Consider the following 23,595-nt stretch of genomic DNA (forward strand, 5'->3'; position numbering starts at 1 on the left):
CCAAGGTGCAATAGAACCTGGATTCTATAGGTCATCTACCTTCTCAATAATGTCTAAAAAACAGTTAACACAAAAAAGTTTTTTAGATGCAATAGCAACCCATACGTCGCATGAGCATTGGCCTCCTGAACCCATGGGATGCTTCCTAAACACCCCTGCCATAGGCTTTTGCTAGTATTCCTACACACATTCATCAGATACTTTCTCATCTATTTCTTGAGTAGTTCAGAAACTCCTTCTACCCTGTAGCAAAATGAACAATATCGATACTTTTAATTGCTCCCAGGGACCAGCCAGTCATGTCCCACCCGGTTTTGTTGTATTTGCCTAAATAAATATGCAGCTCATGGAGCATGTCCTCTAGATTTATATACTGTTTTAACTATTGCAGGCCTATCTATGCGAAGGTGATGCTTTCTTGGCCTTGTAGGAAGCCAGTGTAGTTGAAAATTCAAACATAGTAGCTTTACAGATTGATCCATCTATTCGTCGATCTAAATCATTCAAGGTTATAGTCAATTTTTTGGCAGTAGATAAGTTCAGTTCAAGTGCATTTGTTGTTTAAGACATCTATCCAACAATATAGTTTGTATAATGGATAATCTGATTTTGGGAATTGATTATAATATGAAGTCATACACTTCTAGGGTGAATCCACCCACATACTTTGCATCTTGCAAATACAATTTGTCTATTTGACAGCTGGCTTTTACCAAATAATTGATTGAAAGGTGTTTTAGTTCTTATGACTATTTCTGCAGGCTCGGGTCACGAAGCTTCAAGATAAACTAACTGCTGCAGATATGGCTTCTTAACTTCGATATTGAGTGAAACCTCTTTAAATACCTTTTAAGGATATGAGACAAAGGCAAGGCAAGATGCTGAATTTCCGCATTATCTAGGTATTTTTAGCTTTAATCTTGTTTAATTTTGGTATTCTTTTTTCTTGTAGACTAACTTGAGGCGTATGCTGCTTTCTTAGTTGTAACTAGTAAGTATAATATATTAGTGGTGCTGTTGAAAAAGGTTGAAGCCCATATTTTCAGTTTTCAATAGATACACTGAAGAGCCTTTATTTTAGGGAAATACCCCTTAACGATCCGCGGTTGTCCCTTTCGGATGCAACTGTGGCAAAAAGACATGCTTCGGGGACATTATTTTCTTGTTCTAGAAACTCATAGTTGACAAAACACTTGGCTTTTATCTCACAAAGCAAAGGGGCGGATGGAAAGCAATTAGTTATGTTTCGAAGTTTTCGATCCTTAGATCTTCTTCTAACTTGTGTGGACTGTATGATAGGTTGATGCATTAGATCCAAAGAGTAGGCACAAAGGAAAGCTCGAGATAGAAAACTTACTCTGATCGAGAGATGTGAACTGAACTTCAATAAGACCGGTCTACATTTATGGCCCTTTGAACTACAACCCAATTGAGGAATGGTTCTTTCAGATTGAAAGCTAGTCGTCCAATTCAGTCCCAATTGGGGGGTTCAAAAAACTTAACTTGGCCATGTTAAGGTTAAAAGATTAAAATCTTTATCTCAAGTATATTGTACAATTCAAATTTACAGCTATAGCTACTTCTTATTTTATTTTTATTTAGTTCTTAAATTTCTAACACATTCAACTGTGGAAACACATTACAGGATTTGGCCACTGCCTTTATTCAGGTTCTTGGTAATGAGAAAGCAAGTAAGCAAATCTTCAATATCTTTGGAGAGAAATATGTCACGTTTGATGGGTTAGCAAAGGCGTGTGCTAAGGTAATTATAACAGAGAATATAAAAGAATTCAACAAATGTTGTTCACTTGTTCAGGTTGAATTTTTTTCCTTTTCCCTTATTTGATTCCACTAATTTTTCCAGGCTGCTGGCTTCCCTGAACCTGAGATCGTTCACTATAATCCTAAGGAATTTGATTTTGGTAAAAAGAAGGCATTCCCATTCCGTGACCAGGTAAACACATACTAAATCCACAATAACATCTACTAAATTATGGCAACAAACATTTCAAAGTTGACTGTTTTGTGTTTGGTTGGGGGGTGTGTGTGTGGCGCTACATGAATGCTAAGTCCATGGTTATTTATGTTGTTTTCTATGCTAAGTCGAGATAGTGCAAGAACTTGACTAAATGTGTTTGAGTTAGGACATATTTATTGTTTAACTTTTCAAAAGTAGGGTCAAAGATAAAAAGGTGCTCATATGTGCTCAAGATGATTAGCTTATCAAATGCATCATTATATTGTCTTGAAGCATGCTTGATGAATAAGTTGAATGTCAGTATTGTTCAACATGTAGTTCACATTTTAGAGTTTTTGCATTGTATTAAATGATAGCTAGCAAATTGAGTTTTTCAGTTTGCTTATTTTCCCAAAGTCTATTTTTCTTCATTTTAGGTGTTTAACTGAGAGAGGTTCATTTTGCTTTTTATTCTTTTCATTGTGCGTTTCCTTAACCATAGTACGTTAGTAATTTGTATTCTACTGATCTATCACTTGAAGCCATTCACTTAGGTAGTCATCTTTCTTTTCAATTTAAGTTAATTTTTCACTTGAAGTGTCAGAGAGTTTTGACATAATAAAGATCCATAATATGTTGCTTCCATTTTTTTCAATGACATAAGCAGGCAACCTTACATTTTAGGAAATCTCACAACTTTTAATTTTACAAAAGACGAAGGTGCCAACTCTAAGCAATCCTATAAATTGCAAAGGGTATTGCTTAAAGTGATCGGAGAAGCACTTGCAGGAGATCAAGCACAAAATATTGATCCTAAAGTGGTAATGTTCGTTATTGGGATTAATTGGGTACTCTTTTATGATTTAAGGGTAGGAAATCTTTTATGTGTAGATAACGATGTCCATTACCGGGGAGGTTGTAAATCTTTCCATGTTAAGGTCGAAAAGTTGACGAGTTATTCTGTAGTGCAACTGGTATTATGATATGGGAATTGAAATAACATCTTCGAATCTTCCTAATATCTTCCTAATGTTTACACCGTTGCAAATCAGTCATTAACTCGTGCAATTTTATTTCAAATACCCGAGCAACAATATCAGGGGCATCTTCAGGTTTTAGTCCCTTAGAAACCTTGTCCAATGCCATTTGAATTTCAGACCACTTGGGGTTGCAAGTAAATATGGTGAAACTGTCAGGAGTTCCAGCCCATCTGGAAATGGCTATGGCATCCTGATAATTTTGTACCATATATCTTAGACCACCTGTAAAAGACGATGGTAAAACTAATCATTTGTCATTATAAATCCATTTTTTAAACTTGTGAGTTTTGGGGATTTCAATAGACTTAATTACCTGTAAAAGACGATGGTAAAGCTAATCGCCTACCAACAGATGCAAGTTTAGTATCCCTAGAAACAACAGCATCAACCAAATCTTGGTACAATTCTGCACGAATAGTATGTTGGTTATTTCTAACCCATGAAAGCTTCATCTCCTCAATAGCAGTGTATGTATCTACCGAAAATTGTAGCTTCAATCGTTTACTTTTGACTATTGTTACCCCTTCACTTCCTCTCATTTGCATTCTAAATACATAGTACTCTCTCATGGTAACATGTTGTCTTTTGCCCACTTTACTACCATTTTTGTACTTGGTTTCAGGCACATATCCATAAGCTCCGTCAGGAAATAAGAGAGGGTATTGCATTAACATAAAACTTGGAAAAGTTTCATCAATTCTCTTTAAGCCGTATCCTTTATTGTCAACAATAATATCACGGTGACCTTGAGATTCATCTCCATTACCAACAATGAGAGTAGCTACCTCATTAGAAGTTGGTAAGTTGTAGAGTCTTCCATCATTTCCTCTTGTGCTAATGAGTCTTATACTAACATCAGCGGTCTCAGATTCTTCAAAACGATCTCTCGCCATTTTGTAAGTCTCAGCTATTCTGTTGCTTTCATTTAACATGCTAATGAGTCCTGCTATAATGTTTGAATCCAACGGTTTCTTCTTTTCAATCTTCTTACTAAAAGAGTTCAATCTGTTTTGCACTTTGTTGCCTGTATTATATATGTATAACTGCCCAAATTTAGGAGTCTAGTCGGGCACAAAGGGAAAAACCCAAATTAACTCGTAAAGAACATGTAAAAACAGAATTATTATGAAAATTCAAATGGCTAATTATTTGCTCCATTTATCATTGAAGAAAATCATATCTACGAAAAAAATCTAATATCCTAGCCAATAAAAAAAAATCTAATATCCTAATATCTAAGAATCTAATATTTTGAAGAAGGTTTTGTACTTCATTGGCTGTATCATATATGTACTAGGGTATGCCCGTGCCTACGGCCCGCGAGACCTCGACGTGCCTGCGGTGCTACCCCGCATTCGACTTGCGCCTACGGCGCGAAACCACAACACAAGGCGCCAAAACCCAATCAATGCCAGCCCAATTGCCCATCGCCTTCGGATAGCGCAAGGCGTAGGCACATAAAATGGATGGGGTCCTTTGGGCCCACTGCCTACCCCCACTATTACCATTTTTTTTAATTGACCATGCTCATGTTTCTAAACCCATAAAAAATTCAACCCATAAAATTTTTGTCCAATGTTGACTTTTTTGTGTGGCGTGGGTGAGGTGAGAAAAACTGTTTAACTCACCCCATAAAAGCTTTTTAATTCACCTTCCATAATTTTTTAGTGGCTATAGTTAGGGGGTGTGTCGACCACGTCTCACCTTATGACGTGGAATCTGTCCTCCCACTTCTTTCTGTTTTGTTAGATAGATAACTACCCAAATTTAGGAGGTGTACCTGGAATGGGTAGTAGGGAACCAATTTTGTGGTGATTTTGTCCGCTGATCTTAAAAACATATGGTCCCCTACCATTGTTTATTTTTTTATCAATCACTCCCCCAGTTGATGTGAAAGCAAACATCGTGTTATACGCCCTCATGTTTTCTCTGTAATTTGTAGACATTGAACCACCTTCAGAATCTAGTAGCTGGTTTAGGAATGGAGGTGCATCAGCTAAAAGAGGAAGCTGAACTTTTCCATGGAGGCAGCATATTCCAAACTTTGGTTTCTTGGTCTGCTTTGTTCTACCAACCCTTTCTTCATACCAAAGTATTGCTCCACAAAACGAACACATAGACTTTGGCTCTCCAAAATTCCAGGCTTCATGACAATTTCCTGTGTTAAAGACAAACATATAAATTTGTTTAGGAATTTTTATCATAATACAAAATTAGAATATATTGAAAATCTTATTTTTATATTCAGTTTCATTTGATATCTTCTTCATCGCCATCTAATTCACTACTCCTCATTTGTGAATAATAATCTTCGTCTAATGATACAGACTCATTAAACTCAGCAACAACAGATTTTTTCCTTTTCTTCTTCAGGTCAGCTCTTTTTTATTTAGAAATTGTTTTCATTAATTCATTTATTTCCTGATTTTGCATACACTCAACACCAAGAGGCCTTTTCCTTTTTTTCTGCTAAATAACTCATTCAATTAGATCAATTAAGTTTACATTCTGCTTTGCTTAAAATTGGATAAGTGCCTGCAAAATCAATCAATTAGTGTTTTTCTGTAGCAATATTTGTGCTAGTGTATAACATAACTCAACAAAGAAGAGAAGGTATATGAACTGATATCAGGTGGACTCATTTTCACGGCAGATTAGATTTAGAACAATAACCATCAGAATTCACTTAAGCAGGGTAGAGAGCATAAAATTTCTAAAATGGAAACACTTTTACTGTTTTCATCACATTTAATAAGCTCTTTTGACCTTTTACTTGCTATCCTATAACTCATTAGGTTATTCTTTGAAGTATTAACATTAGTGTTGGCAGTTGACCATAGTTAGAATTTATGTTTTGTTAGATTTGGAAAATAGAGATTCCATGACCATGTTTTCAGTTGATAAAAAATGGTTGTTAATTCAGCCATATCTAACCTCTCAACAGAAAACTGAGGGTCTTAACAGATTACAGACTCTTTTGTTGTCACACACACTTCGAGAAGCAAATTTTGCAGCTGACATAGCTGCAAAGCATAGCACTAGTCTTGCTGCAGGTGCTATGGAATTGTATGAAAGAAACCCCCATGGTTGTATAAATGGGAGGCCCCTGAGTCAATTTATTTTAGATTTGATAACTGAGTCTCTGGACAGTCAGATACCTGTAATATATCTTAATATCAATATATATACACAGCTCACTAAGCAAAAGGATACAATTTTTCTTCTTTTTTATACTGTGTCAGGCATATGCTTCTGACAATTCAAAATGATTCCTAAGTAGTTAGTTTAGGTGTCATTGTCAAAATCAATTAACATGTAAATGATTAATTATATTGGAAATCAATTTGATATTTCTGTTGTAAATAGTTAGAAATTAGTAGGGGAACAAGTGTGCACCTATTGATGATTGATGTCAACAAACAAAGGTCGACTTTTGGAATCATTGAAATAGAGAAAAAGAATCAAATCGATAAAATAGTTTATTACTAAAACAGATCGAATTACTGCAACAGAGTACACCAGTATTATTTATTTTAACTCAATAAGACACGTATAACTATCTGGTCCAGGTGGCCCAGGTAGTTCAGCAGTAAGCCAGCTGGTTTATGTTCCTATCATAGCCAATAAATATATGGTTACACCCAAATAACTCTTGGTCATTTTAAGAACAAAAAGAAGTTTGTCAGTCCCGCATCAAGAGCTATGCTTTTAAACATTGATTATGGGGGTGCTTTTAATGTCAGATCAACAAAATCAGAGTACACTCAGACTCTCTACTAGCTACAAGTATCCTTAACAGATCAGAATCTCCGCCATGGTACACACGGAATTTGGTAGCTCATATCCATCACTTAAGTACGAATTTTGTATCTATTGTTTTTCAAACATGGGAGAGTAACTTTTCTGCAGATCATTAGATCATAAACTTAGTACTACTGTAAAGGAGGATGTCTCCGAAATGTTGTACATACGTTTCTCTCTAATACAGATAAGGGTCTGCCTAATCCTAACTAAACATTATAAAATAAAATAGTTGAAGGGAGACATTGAAGAGTAGACTAGTAATGAACATACCAAAAAAATTTGTGGGCTTCTTGAAAAGCTCCGATGGAGAGGGCACACGCGTCTTTCCAGCCTTCAACGTATAGTATTTCTGTTTTCTTTTGATAAGTGAGCCTTTCAGGTATAATCTGATACCTCTCCCTGAAGTTCTCTGCAAAAAAAACTACAGAGGGAAACATATTGGATTGCAAGGAATATTTCAGCAACTCTAAACCCTTGCAGCAGTAAATGACATTTACCAAAGCAAACTAGATAGAAACCAAGGTTGAAAAGGGATGAGCTAAGTAATGATTTCTGTAAAGGAGCGTTTTGGTCTTCTCCTAATTACAACTAGGAAGAACGGGAAGGGTTAGGATTTTGGATGTGACCGAGGTCGCTGTGAGCGAACTGCCTACGTATCTTCTCTCCTTTTTCCTCTTTCTGGGGAGAGAAGAATCAGGTCTGACGTAGTTCCAGTAGGTGGTATTTATAGAGTTTTGAGAGAGGAGATCCTTCTGACACGTGTATTCTTTTGTACAAATGTAGGGTGGAGATCGACGGATGAGTGTTGAATCGATCTGTTATGATTGGGGGTAGATCACGGTAGTCCCTATTTCCCGGTGTTGAGATTACCACTAAGATTTTGGCAATCATTACCCCCAGTGGGGCGGTTTCTATTCAAGCCGCGTTCAGATTTGGCGAAGTGTTCAGACTTGAGATATCTCCGTTCGCACCACCTACTCGAGGCGCCTTTCGCAGGTCGGTCTTGAGGTCGCCTTGGATTCATCTATGCCGCACGCGCGTGTGGCTTTTATATTGTTCTCGTCCGTCTTGGAGGTCGATGTCTTCGCCGCTATGCTCCGCGCGAGAGTCGCGATGCCCTATGAGGATATCGCTCCCTACACGACCCACCGAGGGGCGTTGGGTGGAAACGCGCCGGCGAGAGAAAGAGTCGGACGAGCGTGGTGGAGCGTGAGCGAACAGTAGTGGATGAACCGACTGGTAGAGCGCCACTTTTGAATGTTGTGGCCTCGTGAATTGGCGGGAAAAGGTAGTTTTAACTTACGTGCACGTGACAGAATCGTAGCAGTTGAAGCAGAAACGTGTCGCCGCGTTATGCGGAACTGCTGAAAGGACAGTGCCTTGGAACACGTGTGCGGGCTATAAGCGTAGGTCGTAATGATTACTCCTTGGTAACCGAGCGGGCGGTTTATACAAAATCAGATTTGGAATACTGAAAAAGTTACTTCGTGTTTTCTTCTTCCAAAAAAAACGCCCAGCCTAGGGTTTACGGTGAGTGCTCCCCTATTCTCATTATCTTTCCCATTTCCATTTGCTTTCCTCTCGTCCGCTCGTTATTTTAAGTAAGTAGGTTATTGTAAGGCTATAGGGTTTAGAACTGAATATTTGATAGAAAAGGGGTTGTTAGAATGTTCGATTCGATGATACTCGGTCGGAGGAAGTCCGGAGAGATATCTTTGAGTTGTGGAGAGTAACGAGGATGAAGAATCGTAAGTTGTCGGCGTGGGGGTTGAGTTAGAAGAAGAAGAAGATAGGATAGCGGGGTAATGCCCGATCTCGGTCGAGATGATGACGCGGGCCGATCGCCGTCGTCGGGGAGAGGTCGGCATCGCTTTAATGCCTCCTAGAAGTGTGAACCGTCGCGGTCGCTAACTCTTTCCCCGAAATGAGTGGCGGCGATGGGATTAATGTCCCCGACCGGAGATATAATGAGCCACGATCGAAAGTGAAAATGTTCAGAGTGAGGAGTATAACCCACCGAACGGTGGAGTTATAATCTGTGAGGGTTACCGAGAGCGCCAGATGCACATACCGTTTCAAACCGGTATGCGACTTCTTGGCGCTTTGTTGGAAGTCTCCCCTGTCGGTTCGTGGGTAACACCGGCGATTATTTAAGGTGTTCGACCTGCTGAACGCGAAAGTGGGGAATATGACATAGGGTATCGGATATAGTGGAGCACTATGTGATACGCCGATCGGGGAACATGAACTTTAGCTTGCAAACCATGACGACGCCGCTCGCCGCGGATCGATGGAGTAAGCAATGAGGCCTGGACTAAGAGACCGTTGTTGCTAGTCGGCAATTACCGTGGTGAGCGGGTGTATACCGCTTAACTAGGATTTGTAACATATCCGGTGGGTAGGAACACTTTTTCGTTGTTATTTTTCGTAACGCGTTTGATAGCCGTTCTAACAGTCTTTGTTTTGCTTTGGCCGCAGAGTTTTTCGCGGAAGCGCGAACCGATCGTGGGGAGATAGAAAGATTCGCTCGGCCGACTCGGCTGAAAAACAAGCCGGTTGCCCGAGGTTGCTCATTTCTTTGAGGAAAAGGGAGGGCCGCGATCCGGGAGAAGAGGAAGGTGCAAAAAGGAGCTGGCTCTAAGTCGAACGGCGAGGGGTGATGGAGAAGCCGCACAAGTGATCCGATAACACGAGAGAGGAGAGGGTGGGCAGGGGAGCGCAAAGGCGCCCGTTAGGGGAACCGCAGAGCCGGAGGATCGGGCACCGGCGGCCTGAATGGGTTCGATCGAGGCTCCCCGTAGAGTTGGAGCCGCTGGTTTTGATCGCCGCGTGCTAGGGGCAGGTCGGAGAGGAGGCCACGCCGATGTCTCCTCGAAGCAGACGCCGGACGAAGCCGCGAAAGTAGCTCGACATGCTCGCGGAAGATGGTGCTAGCACGGGGCGGATCGATGGTGGTGCGGCGGGGGCCACGGTATCTCGGCCAGTGGGGCCCGACCGAAAGCAAAGTGATGGACTTGGCCACTTTTGAGTGGGGTCCAGCGGCCGATCGGGACGCCGATCCCAGTCCGTGAAGAAGGCCAAGGCTCCCACGTAAGGCTTAATCGAAAGCGGTGGCGTCTGCGGGACGATCCGGAAGGACATTTTGTCTATCCGACGAACGGGCGCAGCCAAGACCGCGGAAACGGTTTAATCGGCGCCGCTTCAGATCCAAAGAAGATAGCGGGTTGTTTGCTAGAACAAATAGCTCGATGGCAACCGCAGAGAGCTAGATGAGAAGCGGGTTAAGCCCGACAACTTGAGATTTAATGGAAATCGCGCAATGCTTGGTATGTCTTATAACTTCATCCGAGGTACTTGCTTGCTTATGCAAATTGTTGGTGTGCTAACCATGTGTATGTTCGCTACCGTGGTGAGTGGGTTCCGTGGTTGAAAGAGATCGCCCGATTCCTTGAGAATCGATAGGGAAATGGTGTCAAGCCGGGGTGAGGAGCTGAAAAATGTCCAGGACGCCTCGCAGATGGAGCGCGAGGAACTGGAAGATTTGAAGAGAGCTCATGAAGCGTTGAATCTGGCCAAGATGCTGAAAGATACGGAAGCGGAAGAGCTGAGGCAAAAGCTAGAAGGAGCTGAAGATAATGTGCGAAAGCAGCTACCGTGGAAATGGGGGGTCGAACGATTATGCCAGACCGCAAGAAGGTTGCTCAGGACGCTAATCAGGCCTATGACACGCTGGACGCAGACTTCGTTGAACTGGAGGCTGACTACAATGGCTTGAAGGAGGAACACGCCCGCTGTGCGTCCCGTCCCTCGGTGGAGGAGGTTCAAGGGGGTGCCGGTGGGGCGATTGCCTCTTCTGTGAGCGTGCGCGGAAGCGTAAGTGGTGGTTCGAAAGAAGAAGCGCTGCGACCGATCGCGGTGATGAGCTTAGAGTTGGATGGCATATCGATCATTGTGGACGGGAGAGATGCTGAGGTCGATGAAGCGTTTGGCGTGGAGGAGAAGTTAATGTGGCGGAGATGACGAAGTTGTAAAATTTGTTCTTTGCCTTTTATCGCCTTTTATATGCTTTGGATACAATAACCGGTTTCTGGGGTAACCTGGGCAGTTCGCCTTTTTTATGTTTGTGTACTGTAATCCTAAACAAGTGGGTGTCTCCTGCTGATTCGGGGTAGCCGAATGTGACGAACTCGTGGGGGCGGGTTGGATTTCCGAAAGTAATCTCAAAGAACTCGGCTCAACATCGAGTCGTGATGATAACGCTTATTACACCCAGATCTTCCTTTGTTTACACGCGATGATAGATAGTTGGTTTGTGTATGTCCGAGTCGGTTGCTCACTCATAGTTATGTAGGATGACACGGCTTAGAATGGAACGTGGTAGGCCCATTCAGGATGGCGACACCTCCTTACTTACGAAAGTGGTAAAATGAAGGGGGAGCGCCCCGTCGTTGGAGTGCTTTAGATTTGGAAGTGACGCCGACGACGGAGCATCGATCCGGAGTCCGCTCGAGATGCAGGTCGAATTGCTTCAGATTCGCGGCCGCTAATCGCAGTTGTTCCCTTGCGTGCATGACACGGTAGGGAGACGAGGGTTCATGGGACATAATGATGGCGGCGATGGCGTTTACGCCTCAAGGTGATAATGAGGCATTTAGGAAAAGGCGTTTCCTAAGGAATATAAACCGCTTCTCACATATCATCAAGAGGTTTTGTCATTGTTTTGCCTAAGCTTTCCTTCCTCATCTTTGCTCGCTCTTGCCCGCGCTTTTTCTCGTCGCCGCTTGTTCATCGTATGTCGCTTCTTCTACGCTGCGTGTTATTCGGGGTTTGAGAAATACCTAGAGTAAGTGTTGTTAACTTTGTCGTCGTGAACTTTGCCGGTAGGCTAGTATGGCTAGATGTCGCGGCGTTTGTGAGAGAAACGCCCCTAACAATGGAGGAAATGGAGTTTGAGCCTCATGTTCATGGCGATCGGGGAAGAGAAAAGGTTGCCTTGGAGAAGCCGGGCGGTCATAAACCATCGAGGAGAGATAGTCGCCTGGCCGGGTGGCATTGTATTGTGCCGCCACCACCGAAAGTGGGTGAAACCATCGGTCGTTTGGTTGAAAGCACAACGAAGTTGGGCGCAGGTCGCCGATTCATGTGAGAGTTCGCCCCACCATGTAAGGATGGGGGGAAATTCTACCACGGGAAAGACGGGAAGAAGCGGATGGTGAAACGCCGGATCAGAATTTTTTCACTCGGCCCCCATAGCGACCGCTCGGGGGATTGTGCTAGATGGAGACAAAGCAGAAGTCGAGGACGCGAGGACATGGGGACACCACCGGGACGATGGATATGGCCGCTTGTTTGGTGAGTTCTTGATAGCTTACGTTGTATTGACTTCCGTGGGAGTCCGGTGTTCTAACTATGTTCATGCAGCTCGCAGGGTATGATAAGTCGAAAGATGCTTTGTCGCAGCCGCTCGAGACTAGTGGTAACCCGCGACGCGGAGTGGGGGTTGCGAGCCGCGCGTGGGGGTGGACAAGAAGAAATCGGATGATATGTCCACCAAGTACCGTAACGTGAATCGCCGAGAACGCCTGTATCTTGGTGTCGGATTTGACCGAAGCCGGAAAGGGAACCGGGCGGTTGTGACGGGCTTATGCTTAAGAAATGTCGGAAGGTGGCGCTGAAGGCTTAAGAAGGCGATATCGAAGCTTGTATCGCCTATGCCGCTCTGGACGAAAAGTATGACACGCTGAGGTCAGCTCGACATACTGCTTCGACTAGCGCAGCCCCGGAAGACAAGCATGTCATTACTGAAAGTTGAGAAGGTGATCATCATCGATCTCGTCACCGTCGTAAGTTGTGAATATAGTCTACATTCCTCTCTCTTATACGGGAGCAAACAATAGAGCTGTGTTTTCAGGCTTGCCTGAGCAGTTCGCCTTTTTGTTCGGAGGACTGGTTTCCACGAAAGTGGCAGTTCTATACTTTGTTTATTTTGTAATGATCATCGATCTGGATTTCCTGGGTAATCCCAGCAGATCGGTGGACGTAGTTGTGATGACGTATTGTCATGGAACGTTGTTTTGGATGTGTATGCATGCTACTGTGTATTTGTGTATAACTAGCAACTTGATCTTATGAATATGCGCCCTGCTAAGTAGTCAACCCTAGAAATATAGGTCGTTGATGTGACAGAAACGGATGGGTTACGGTGCCGTGGAGAGCGGAGAGTGTTTAAAATACGATGAGGCCGCTTTCTCGTGGTCGATCCTAAAAATGTAGGCCGCGACGTAACAAGACTTGCAAAGGCTATGTAGCCAGTGAGCTCCAGAGAGCTGTGTGCTCGCGGAGAGCGTTCTCGCTTTAGTCGATCCTAGAAATATAGGTCCTCGACGTAACAAGAATTGAAGAGGCTAAGTAGCCTGTGAGCTCCCCGAGAGTCATCGTCGCGGAGAGCGCTCGTAGTCGATCCTAGAAATATAGGTCCTCGACGTTACAAGAATTGGAGAGGCTATGTAGCCCGCGGAGCTCCCCGAGAGAGTCGTCCGCTTTCGCCGAGAGCGTTCTCGTGTAGTCGATCCTAGAAATATAGGTCCTCGACGTAACAAGAATTGGAGAGGCTAAGTAGCCTGTGAGCTCCCCGAGAATCGCTCCGCCGCGGAGAGCGTTCTCGTAGTCGATCCTAGAAATATAGGTCCTCGACGCTACAAGAATTGGAGAGGCTATGTAGCCCGTGGAGCTCCTCGGAGAATCGGAGAGGCCATGCCGGAGAGCGTTCTCGTAGTCGATCCTAGAAATATAGGTCCTCGACGTTACAAGAATTGGAGAGGCTCCTGTGAGCTCCCCGAAAGATGTCCTCCTCTCAAGGAGAGAGAGCGTTCTCGGTAGTCGATCCTAGAAAGATAGGTCCTCGACGTAACAAGAATCGAGAGGCTAAAGTAGCCCGCGAAATGTAATCAATACAACTAACCGGAGTAGATAGTATCGGTCGAAAGAAAAACTTGTCTTACATTAATGAAAACAAAAGATTTTCAACATGAATGTCGCCATCGATAAAATTTTTCAAGAGATAAGTATTCCAAGGTCGAGGCAACATCTTCCCCTCTTGGGTTCTTATCCAAGATGCTCCATTGCCAACGACGCGTTCCACGCATGTAGGGGCCTTCCCATGTGGGTGCTAACTTGGAGTCGCCCCGCGTCTTTTTGAGCACTAGGTCACCAGTTGAAAAGACCTAGGATGAACTCGCTTTTGTAGGAGTTCTTCGAGTTTGCCGATAAGAGGCGACTCGACGCAGCCTAAGTCCCGCTTTTCTTCCAAAGTCGGTCGACGCCTCGCGGATAACACGGAGTCGTTATGCCCCGACTTCGACAAGTTCCGAGCGAAGTTGTAGCGACGGTCGATTCGGTGGGAATTTACGCTTCGTGCCATAACATAAGGAGAATGGCGATTCGCCGGCAGAGATCGAGCGAGCCGCCAGGCGTGAGCCCATAGAATGTTTTCCAACCGATTTGGCCATTGGCTCTTATTCTTTTCAATCTTTTCTTCAAATTTTCCAAGATAGCTTTGTTATCGGGCTTTCGCTTGACCATTACTCGAGCGCATCGCTGGAGTAGAGAACGATGAATGATCTTCCACTTGGCTAGGAACTCTTTGATCGTTCTCGCCTTTGAATTGAGGCCCATTGTCCATTACCGGTGTATGTGGTAACCCAAATCTGGTGATAATGTGAGTCCGTGATGAAGTTGCGGACATGGGACTCTTTGACGCAGCGCGAGGGAATGGCCTCGACCCACTTGGTGAAGTAGTCGGTGGCAGCTAGGACAAAGCGGAAGCCAAGACTCTTCGTGGAATGAATGGTCCCATGATGTCCATGCCCCACATGAAATGGCCACCGGCTCGCTTATGCCGATCGGGCCATGAAAGCTGGTTGGATGATATTGCGGGTTTAACGCTTGGCATTTTGAGACATTTGAGGACGATGCTTTAGCATCGACCGCATCCGGGGCCGAAATATCCTCGGAGAGATGGCCTTGTGGGCTAACGAGCGTCACGGGCGTGATTTCCACATTTCGCGCTTCGTGAATTTCGCAAAAATCAATTGACCCTCGCCGGGTAATGCATCGTAAAGCGCGACCACCACCGATTTCCTGAATAGCTTGTTTTGGACTAAACAATAACGCCGAAGCTTGATAAGAGACTGGCCGGGCCTTGGCACGCCCCTCGGAGCCGCGGCCGCGGCCGGATATAATCGATGATGGGTTGCATCCATGTTTGGCTCAACTGACTGGCGGAGAGAGGAAATAGGTCGCTTATCATCAAGGTATGGTCGACTTGGTATGCAGGTCGATCGACTACCTCAATGAGAACTTGTCGGGGAACGCAACTCGGTCCGGGTAGCCAAATAAGCTAAACCGTCAAGGCATGGCGTTCTCCTCACGCAAGAAATGATGTATGTGTACCGCTTAAAAAAGAAGGCAATAACCGATGAACGACCGAAGATACTTTGAAAGGTTACCTTCTTGGGTAGTGTACTTTTGCAACCCGCTAATCACATTCGCGAGTCACTAAAGACTTGAGCTCTTCGACACCGAAGCCGCAAGCGCCATCCTTAGTCCCCTAATTAGTGCTTCAGACTCGGGCTTCATTGTTGGAAGTGGCAAAGTCAATGCTTAACCGACTTTTCAATCATATTTCCGCCGGGGAAACTAATACGACCGATGCCGCTTCCACCGAGGTTACTCGAACCATCCACAAAGAGAGACCGTATGATTTGACTCGCGCTTGCATGTTTGGGAGCTCCGTTTCTTGTTCCCGGTTGGGGTCCTCGACCGAAATCATGAGGAAATCAAACGACGACCGACCTTTCCGAGAAGTGCGGGGACTAACTCTATGTGGTGTTCTCCGAAGTTCTTCGCCCAAACCGCCATTCGAGTAGTCTTGTTTTCTTTATGAAGGACTTTCTTCAATGGAAGGTCGGTGAGAACTTTGATTGATGTGCTTGGAAGTACGGCCTGAATTTCCGTATGGAATACAACAAAGCGAAAGTAACGCTCGCTCCAGAAGGAGTAGTTCTTTTCGGTCCTGGCGGAGTGTCTTACTCGTGAAGTAGATCGGCTTCTCTGAATTGTTCTCCTCTTTAAAGAGAACTGAAATGATGGCTTAAATCGATATGGCCGATAAAGCCCTGTGTCTCTCCATGTAATCGGCTTGGCTAAGAGGCGAGGCGTGGTGAGAGATACTTTTGAGAGTAGCGAATGCATGATGACATTGATCGCTCCATGAGAACGGCTCGCCTTTTTTGAGGAGCTGTAGGAACGGTCTACACTTATCTGAGGCCCTTGATATGAACCTGTTAAGCGCCGCGACCATTCCTGACAACTTCTGTATCTGTTTCTTTGTGCGTGGATCGGGCATATCCAAGAATGCTCGGATCTGGTCAGGATTGGCTTCGATCCCACGCTGCGACACCTGATACCCTAAAAACTTGCCGGAGGACGCCCCAAAGAGGCATTTTTCGGGGTTCAACTTCATGCCCGTACGGCGTAGTCTGGAGAACGCTTGTTCTAAGTGGGTGAGGTGATCGCCTTTGCTTTTTGCTTTTGACCACCATGTCGCCAATGTAGACCTCCATGGTGTCGCTTTAACATGTCTTTGAACATGTCCGTGACTAAGCATTGGTATGTGGCTCCGCCGTTCTTCGACCGAAACGGGAGGACGTTGTAACAATATATCCCTTTGTTCCGTGAATGAACTAAGTCTTCTTGATCTTCTTCGGGCGAGTGGGATTTGGTTGTACCCATCGTGACGCGATCCATAAAGGAGAGGAGTTCGTGACCACAGGTTTGGTCGACCAGTTGGTCAATGCGAGGCAAGGGAAAGCTATCTTTAGGCGTGGCCTGATTGACATTTGTGAAATCGACACATACGTTTAACCGCGTGCCATTCTTTTGGGGACGGCAACAATATTGGCAATCCACTCGGGGTAGTCGACCTTTCTGATAAAACCGACTTGCTTGAGTTTTTCGACCTCGTCGTTGATGGCTTTTTGAAAACGCAGGGATAGTCGACGAGGTCGTTGTCGAACCGGGTCCGCATTGGGGTTCACATTTAATTTGTGGTATGCGGTTAGGATCGATTCCGCACATCGATATACCACCAAGCAAAACATCTTTATTCATAGATAAGAAATTTACAAGTCAGGATCCGAAGTGTGGGGTCGAGGTTAGCCCCTACATACACAAACTTGGGGTCGCTCTTCGGTGCACCAAGATTCACTCTTTCTTTTTCTGCCGCTGAGTTTTTTTACAACGGACCGATGGTTAAATCGCTAAATAACTTCGCCATCGGAGGAGATCCGAAAGCACCGATGGGACGACCGACCGGTCGCCGAATGTGGAGCGACCTTCCGGCAACGCCGCCGTGGGTATCCACGACTGGGAGGGGCCCGGCCGCAAGCATATGATGGAGCGGGCGGCCGACAATTGTGGCGCTTGATATGAGCTGGGACGATCTCAAACTTTAACCGACAAAGGTAATCGACAAAGGTACCGACGCTGGTCGATGTCGGAGGTCATACTGGGCGCATCGAGGACTCGGGCGCGAAAAGTGTATCGGCAAATGGAGAGAAACTCACCGGAAGAGCTCCCCCGCCGCTCGCTTTGGCAGCCGGGTTGGACTTCGCAACTAAGTCCCCCATTGTGTATTGGAGGGCTCTGTGATGGTGGGAAGCAATTCACGAGCAGTGCATCCGCTGATTGGACTCGGTTGCAATGGTACGCTTCAAGTTGATTGCTTCAAGTTCCATCATGCCCGAGGTCCCGGGAAGCGGAGAACTTGATGTAAAGTAGATGGTACGCTACCGCATCCGATGAATCCAGCCGCCGCCCGAGGATGGCATCAGATATTAATTTTGTCGCCGAGAGAACGCAGAACCGAAAGTATTCCGTAATCTTATCCTCTCGAGATCCCACCGACACGGTAAGATAATGTCACTAACGGGTCGCCTCGAGCCATTGAACCCATAAAGGGGGCGATCGGGTCGACGGAGAACGGACTGGGGAGGTTCATCTCTTGCATGGTGTGGTAAAATAAGATGTCACAGAACCGCTGTGGTCGATCAGACGCTTTGATCGGCCCGGTCGCCGATTTTGACATGAACGACCAACGCGCCATTATGAGGAAGGCAAACTTTGCTTAAGTCGGCCTCCGCGGAAAGTGATATCGCTCGCTGGCCGCGACTGACCACGCGGGTGAGTCGCTTGTGAAGTAAAATGATAGACTTCCCGAAGAGCCTAACCCGACGCCTTTTCTCGGGAAGAGGTCACGGAATCATCCGGAAAGGTAATCACATGAATAGGCGAGCATTGTCACGATCGGACGAAGTGTCGCTTCTTTCGCGGGCGAGAACGCCACGGAGCCGCCCTCGACGCGGAGGACGAAAGCCAGATCCCTTTGGCGTGACGGGTGGTGGAGATCGATCACGCATTACGACGAATTTTATCAACTTGTGACGCAGTCGCCATCGTGAATGCTAATGTAGTGTTTGATATAACCGCCTTCCACCGTGTCTTGGAGATAATGCTTGAGCCCCCAAAGATGCATCGGTTTTTCATGGCACTTTGCTTTATGAAATGCACAAAAGGCTTTGCCAGTCGATCGCTGGCTGCCCGATGGTTGGCCGAAAAATGAGGCGCGCTTTGATCTTATCCAAGATGTGGACGGGGAGCGAGAGAGACAAGAAACTCTCGCCGTTATCCGATCGGCACGAAGCCGCCGGGTGCAAGCGACTGGCGCGCTTCTTGCCCCCCGCGGGGAACGATCCGAGACTTCGGCGACCTCATGCCTCTCTCGCTAAACCATGGAGTTTTAAGGTTTCCTCGCGAACTTGATGTACTTTGTCGACACGAAGCGTAGAGTTCTGGACAGTTGTCTCTCGGCGTTTCTTCATCATCCACCTAGCGAGGTCACCGTTTTCGCGACTCGCAAGCATTAGAAAAAGCCGATTGTGGCGTAAAGATTCTTTCAAGCCACTTTCCATGCACGTTAGATTCGCTTGAACCGCCCTAGGAATTCACTTAATAGTTTCGCCCTCCTTGAAAGATAATTGAAACAGAGAATCAAGATCTGCCTTCTTCCGCCTGTTGTGGACGATCGGGGCGGGCTTAACAAGTCAAGAAGCCGCTCAAGGTGTTGATAGAATCGGACTCGAGCTGAAAAGAACCAATCGAGAGCCATCCTTGAGGTCGGGCCGGAAATAATCTGCAATGGAGATAATCAAACTCGTGAGTCAGAAGTGCCGACTTTGAATATAGCGAGCCACATGTCACTGACGCAGGCAAAGCGCCGCCGCATATGGGAAAGCGTGGCTGGATGAAGTCGCGGTGGAGAGGATTTTGCCGAGGACCTCTGCGGTAAACGGAGATGCGCCGATACGCCTTAAGCATCTTGTGTACAACTGCGGTCGAAGTCCTTCTTCGCAGAGGTCCGCCAACTTTTGGGACAACTCGTTAAGTCGGCCGATTAACGCCATCGATGCCGTGGTTCGGCTCCATTGCCGAATTTGTTGTTGCCGGTAACTATCCACCGAAAGCACGAAGGTAGCATTTTCCTCCCCGAAAGCAAGGAAATGCTCTCATTCGCTACTCCCAAACCGGTGAGCAAGGTTCTCAACTTGTGCTTCTATGCTAACCATGCTTCGCGGGTCGGAGAATTAGAGATGATCTCAAGTGGTTCTCCAAGAATCGAAACCACGTCTACGCCAATGTAAAGGAGTGTTTTGGTCTTTCCTAATTACAACTAGGAAGAACGGAAGCGGTTAGGATTTTGATGTGACCGAGGTCGCCGGTGGAGCTTAATCCCGCCACGATCTTCTCCTTTTTCCTTTTTTCGGGGAGAGAAGAATCAGTCCGACGAAGTTCCAAAGAGGGTGGTATTTATAGAGTTTGAGAGAGGAGATCCTTCCGACACGTGTATTCTTTTTGTACAAATGTAGGGTGGAGATCGCTGGATGAGTGTTGAATTGATCTGCATTATGATTGGGGTAGATGCGGTAGTCCCTATTTCCGGTGTTGAGATTACCACTAAGATTTTGGCAATCATTACCCCGGGTGGGACGTGGTTTCTATTCAAGCCGCTCAGATTTGGCGAAGTGTTCAGATCGAGATATCTCCGTTCGCACCACCTACTCGAGCCGCCGCAGTCGGTCTTGGAGGTCGCCTTTGATTCATCTATCGCCGCACACGCAGGTTCATGCGGGGCCGTTCTCGTGTCCGTCTTGGAGGTCGATGTCTTCGGGCCGCTTATATCCTCGCGAAGAAAAGCGATGCCCTATGAGGATATCGCTCCCCTACAATTTCCATGGAGAAGAAGCTGTTAAACCAGGGCTAGTGCTGTTTACTGATCTGCTTGTACCCAGAAATTAATCTCCCTCACCACGGCCTATAGTGACATTAAAATCAATAACAACAAGCCCTGTTTGAAGAGGATCATATCGTACACATCTCAAACTCGAAATAATACACTGGGGATATAAAAAATAATTACTAATTCCTAAAGGCCCAAAAAGTAACTCCCCAATTACAACATTTGCAAATAAGAGGTTTAATACAATTTTTTTGTCCAAATATCGATAAAGTTTTGGAAAGAAGGGTTTGCATTAATTGACTATAAAAAAGATTATCTTCTCGTTTCACAAATTATACATCAACAAGAACTAACTAGCCAACAAAGTGCAGAATTATCATTTAAAATATGCAGTAAAGAGTGGAATCTCTTTAGTTTCCCATCATGACTTTTTTGAATTACCAATTGTAAAATCCCATCATGACTTTCTACACAATGATGTGTACAGGAAAATATACCTACTGAATCTAGACCAGATAAAAAATTTCAATAAAGACACTAATATCAGTAGATAGAAACGATGCAGAATGTAGAAATGAAAACTCTATAACTCCATAAAATCTAACAATTGCTTTCGTACTGTTAAAATTTGATAAGGACATATTTCTGAAATTTCAATCCTTAGAAAAAACCCATCTTACTTAAACCTATAAGGCTATAAAATAAATAAACCTAAAAAATATAGGGAACAATTGTGAAAAGCTAACCAAAATTAAACTACCATAAGATAAAATGAAATGGTAAAAGTGAAACTAAGCTGAGTTAAATTGGTAAAACTTATAGTTACAGTGTAATTAAATGAAAGTTGCAAAAATTACCTACCAAGTGCTCCTTAACACTGGGAGAAAATGATGCTATTTAAATGCACGCTTATTTATACTTTATAGTGAAGCTCACACGTGTAACTTTGTTAGCGTGTACTGTGGAGTACGTGTGTACTCTGGCCTCCACCGCAATCCGTGGCCATTAAAGCCCAAATCCAGAATCACACGCCTGCCCAAAGCACACCCCTTACAATTTTGATTTTGAGTTCGTCTACCACGAGAGTATCCCTATAGGGACGCCAGCCGAGACCGTTCGATCCGAGATATAACGGTCCGAAAATAAAAAACAAATCCATATTCTCTCTCTTTCTTTTTGTTTTTGATTTTCGGACCGTTGGATCCAATCCAACGGTCTCGAAACACTCATCCCTATAGAGATATCCTCGTGGTAGCCCAGATCTTTTGAAATATTGCCATTGGAAATTTGGAGCCATGAGATTGAGATCAAGGATGGGTACTTCCACCATAAAAAATGTTTATAGTAGATAAAAAAAAAATTAAACATCTCAAGTCTTTGAAAATGAGCAAATCTCAAGTATATTCTCTAAAATTTGTCTGTGTCTTTTTAATTTCATCTTTTACCCTCAATAATCCGCCAAATTCAGAAAAATAATATACGAAATTAAGGAGCTCTACGACATTTACCAAACCCCATACATGCTTTCAGAGGTCATTTTCAATGTAACTAATCTGGTTCTTAATTAAGAGAAAAATGTACTATTAAAAAGGTCCTTCCCAAAGATTTAACTTGGGCAATAGCAATATGGTGTTCGCGGTTTGTTGATCATAGCTATCTTATCAAATCCAAATCCTTTATGGACCTGTTGTTCTCATACATAACGGTTCAATTATGGAAACAAAAGATTAAATTGACGTTGTGATTTCAATACTGCAGAAAATGCTACTTGTGAAATGGAGTTGGAGCAATCAAAATGTGAACATTTTTTGGAAATATAAACCATTGTTCAAACTAAATTATAATTAAACATTTGCTATTGATCAAGGAAAAACACCAATTTAAATCATCTCCAACACGTACACACCTTCACACCCTACTGCTGCTTCCTATATCAATCATTAAACAACTTTCCACCCCTAAAATGCAATAAACTATTAAATTACTAGATAACACAAAAGAGAATTATTCGGTCGTCTTTTGTTTGCTGCCAAGAAATATATCAGACAGAACCGTCTTTGATTTAAGGGAAGTCTTCAGCAGCTCCAAACCCTATAACAGGTAAAAGAAAATCATTTATAATCAGAACAGATGAAGGAAACATTTGCACGTAGACACCTTAACTAAAACAGGGTTAAATTTGAGAAATGTACTTACTACTTTTATACTGACACCAACTATCTTCTCTTCCAGGGAACAAACATTCTGAACATTGAATTTGTTCAGAAGAGTAATGCCAGAGATTGTAGACATGGGCATCACAGCTAAATCATCCATCACCATGTACGTCACTACCCCTTTCACATATGTACCATTATTTGTTGACGCACCTGTAGACGTCGCATCATCAATGCAGGGCAACTCGGTATTCATTTGTCTATTACAGGACGAACATGTTGACCCAAGTAAATGGGTTACGTACTTATCAGAACATTTATAAGATGAACTGTATTTATCACCATCGTATGAGCATGTATAGTATTTTATCACTTTAGGGACGCTTGGTGGTAGAAGTGGAACATTAGCAATTGTCGCAGAGATGGATAGTTTTGGTTTCAACATGCTGTTCTTGTTATGATACGACTCAAAGTAGGTATTGCTGAGGTTCTCTGCACTCGTGTACAGGCTTCCCAGGGACCCGACCATGTTTTCCTTAGTGACTAATTGGACTATGGAACTTAATGGGAGAGACAAGAGACTGAAGAGAAAATCTACAAATTCCTTGCCGGCTTCAGCAAAAAGCACTCTTTTGGCTTTATTGTCAACCAAAAGCTTTATACTAAGTTCTTTCTGAGTTGCCATGGTTTTAGAAGTACTTGTAGTTGGTTCCGTGGACATACACATATATATACTAGTAGTGAGCGTAGGAAGATGAAAAGAATCACATTAACTTTTACATGCATTAAAATTACTTGGTAAATGAAAGTAGAATAAGAAGTGACAGAGTTTTCAATTGAAAAGTCCTTATTCATGCATCTGAATTAATTCAGAAGAATGTAATAAGCTAGCATTCAATCTAGGAAGATGGACAGATGGTTCCTCTTTGGATGGATTCCAATACATGGCAATTACTAACTATAGCTCTATTAGGTAACAGGTACACCGATTCATTCTAGTACAACATTTTAAAAAAAAATTATATCATATCATTACATTAGAGCAAGTCCAATGGAGAGCTGCTAAATTGGGCTGCTAAAAGGTGCCACATAGGCCTTTTAGCTTGACCAACCAAATTTGCCACCCCAAAATAAAAAACCAATCCAATTGCGTTTTCTGTTTTGAAGTGCTAAATGATACGGACAGTATAGTTTCTGTCGTCCGTCCATTATTTTGTAACTTAAGTTGAAATTTTTTTGGACGGACGGCACAGTTTCTGTCGTCCGTCGAAATTTAACACACAA

General features: G+C 44.0%; 1 protein-coding gene and 1 long non-coding RNA gene across 2 annotated transcripts; one reads left to right on the plus strand and one right to left on the minus strand.

Moving 5' to 3' along the window:
* Positions 1–1,580: 1,580 nt before the first annotated feature.
* On the plus strand, positions 1,581–23,131 carry LOC147500065 (uncharacterized). Its single transcript, XR_015196186.1, has 6 exons — positions 1,581–1,762; positions 1,865–1,954; positions 3,620–3,796; positions 5,325–5,370; positions 22,388–22,477; positions 22,690–23,131. It is a non-coding gene; the product is annotated as an uncharacterized LOC147500065 (long non-coding RNA).
* Positions 2,697–5,114, minus strand: LOC147500066 (uncharacterized). The gene is made up of 3 exons (XM_086561789.1): positions 4,778–5,114; positions 3,311–4,021; positions 2,697–3,219 (listed from the first exon to the last, which is right to left on the minus strand). Exons 1-3 carry the CDS (start codon positions 5,112–5,114, stop codon positions 2,984–2,986), a joined length of 1,284 nt encoding a protein of 427 aa, XP_086417915.1. The 3' UTR covers positions 2,697–2,983.
* Positions 23,132–23,595: the final 464 nt, after the last annotated feature.

The sequence above is a fragment of the Coptis chinensis genome, chromosome 5 (genome assembly GCF_015680905.1).
Source record: "Coptis chinensis isolate HL-2020 chromosome 5, ASM1568090v1, whole genome shotgun sequence".
Classification (NCBI taxonomy): domain Eukaryota; kingdom Viridiplantae; phylum Streptophyta; class Magnoliopsida; order Ranunculales; family Ranunculaceae; genus Coptis; species Coptis chinensis.

Coding starts and splice junctions, on each gene's coding strand:
- LOC147500066 (XM_086561789.1), bottom strand. CDS start 5,114: ATGTGTTCGTTTTGTGGAGCAATACTTTGGTATGAAGAAAGGGTTGGT. Junction 4,022..4,777: donor TTCCCTACTACCCATTCCAG/GTACACCTCCTA, acceptor TATATAATACAG/GCAACAAAGTGCAAAACAGA. Junction 3,220..3,310: donor TTTACCATCGTCTTTTACAG/GTAATTAAGTCT, acceptor CGTCTTTTACAG/GTGGTCTAAGATATATGGTA.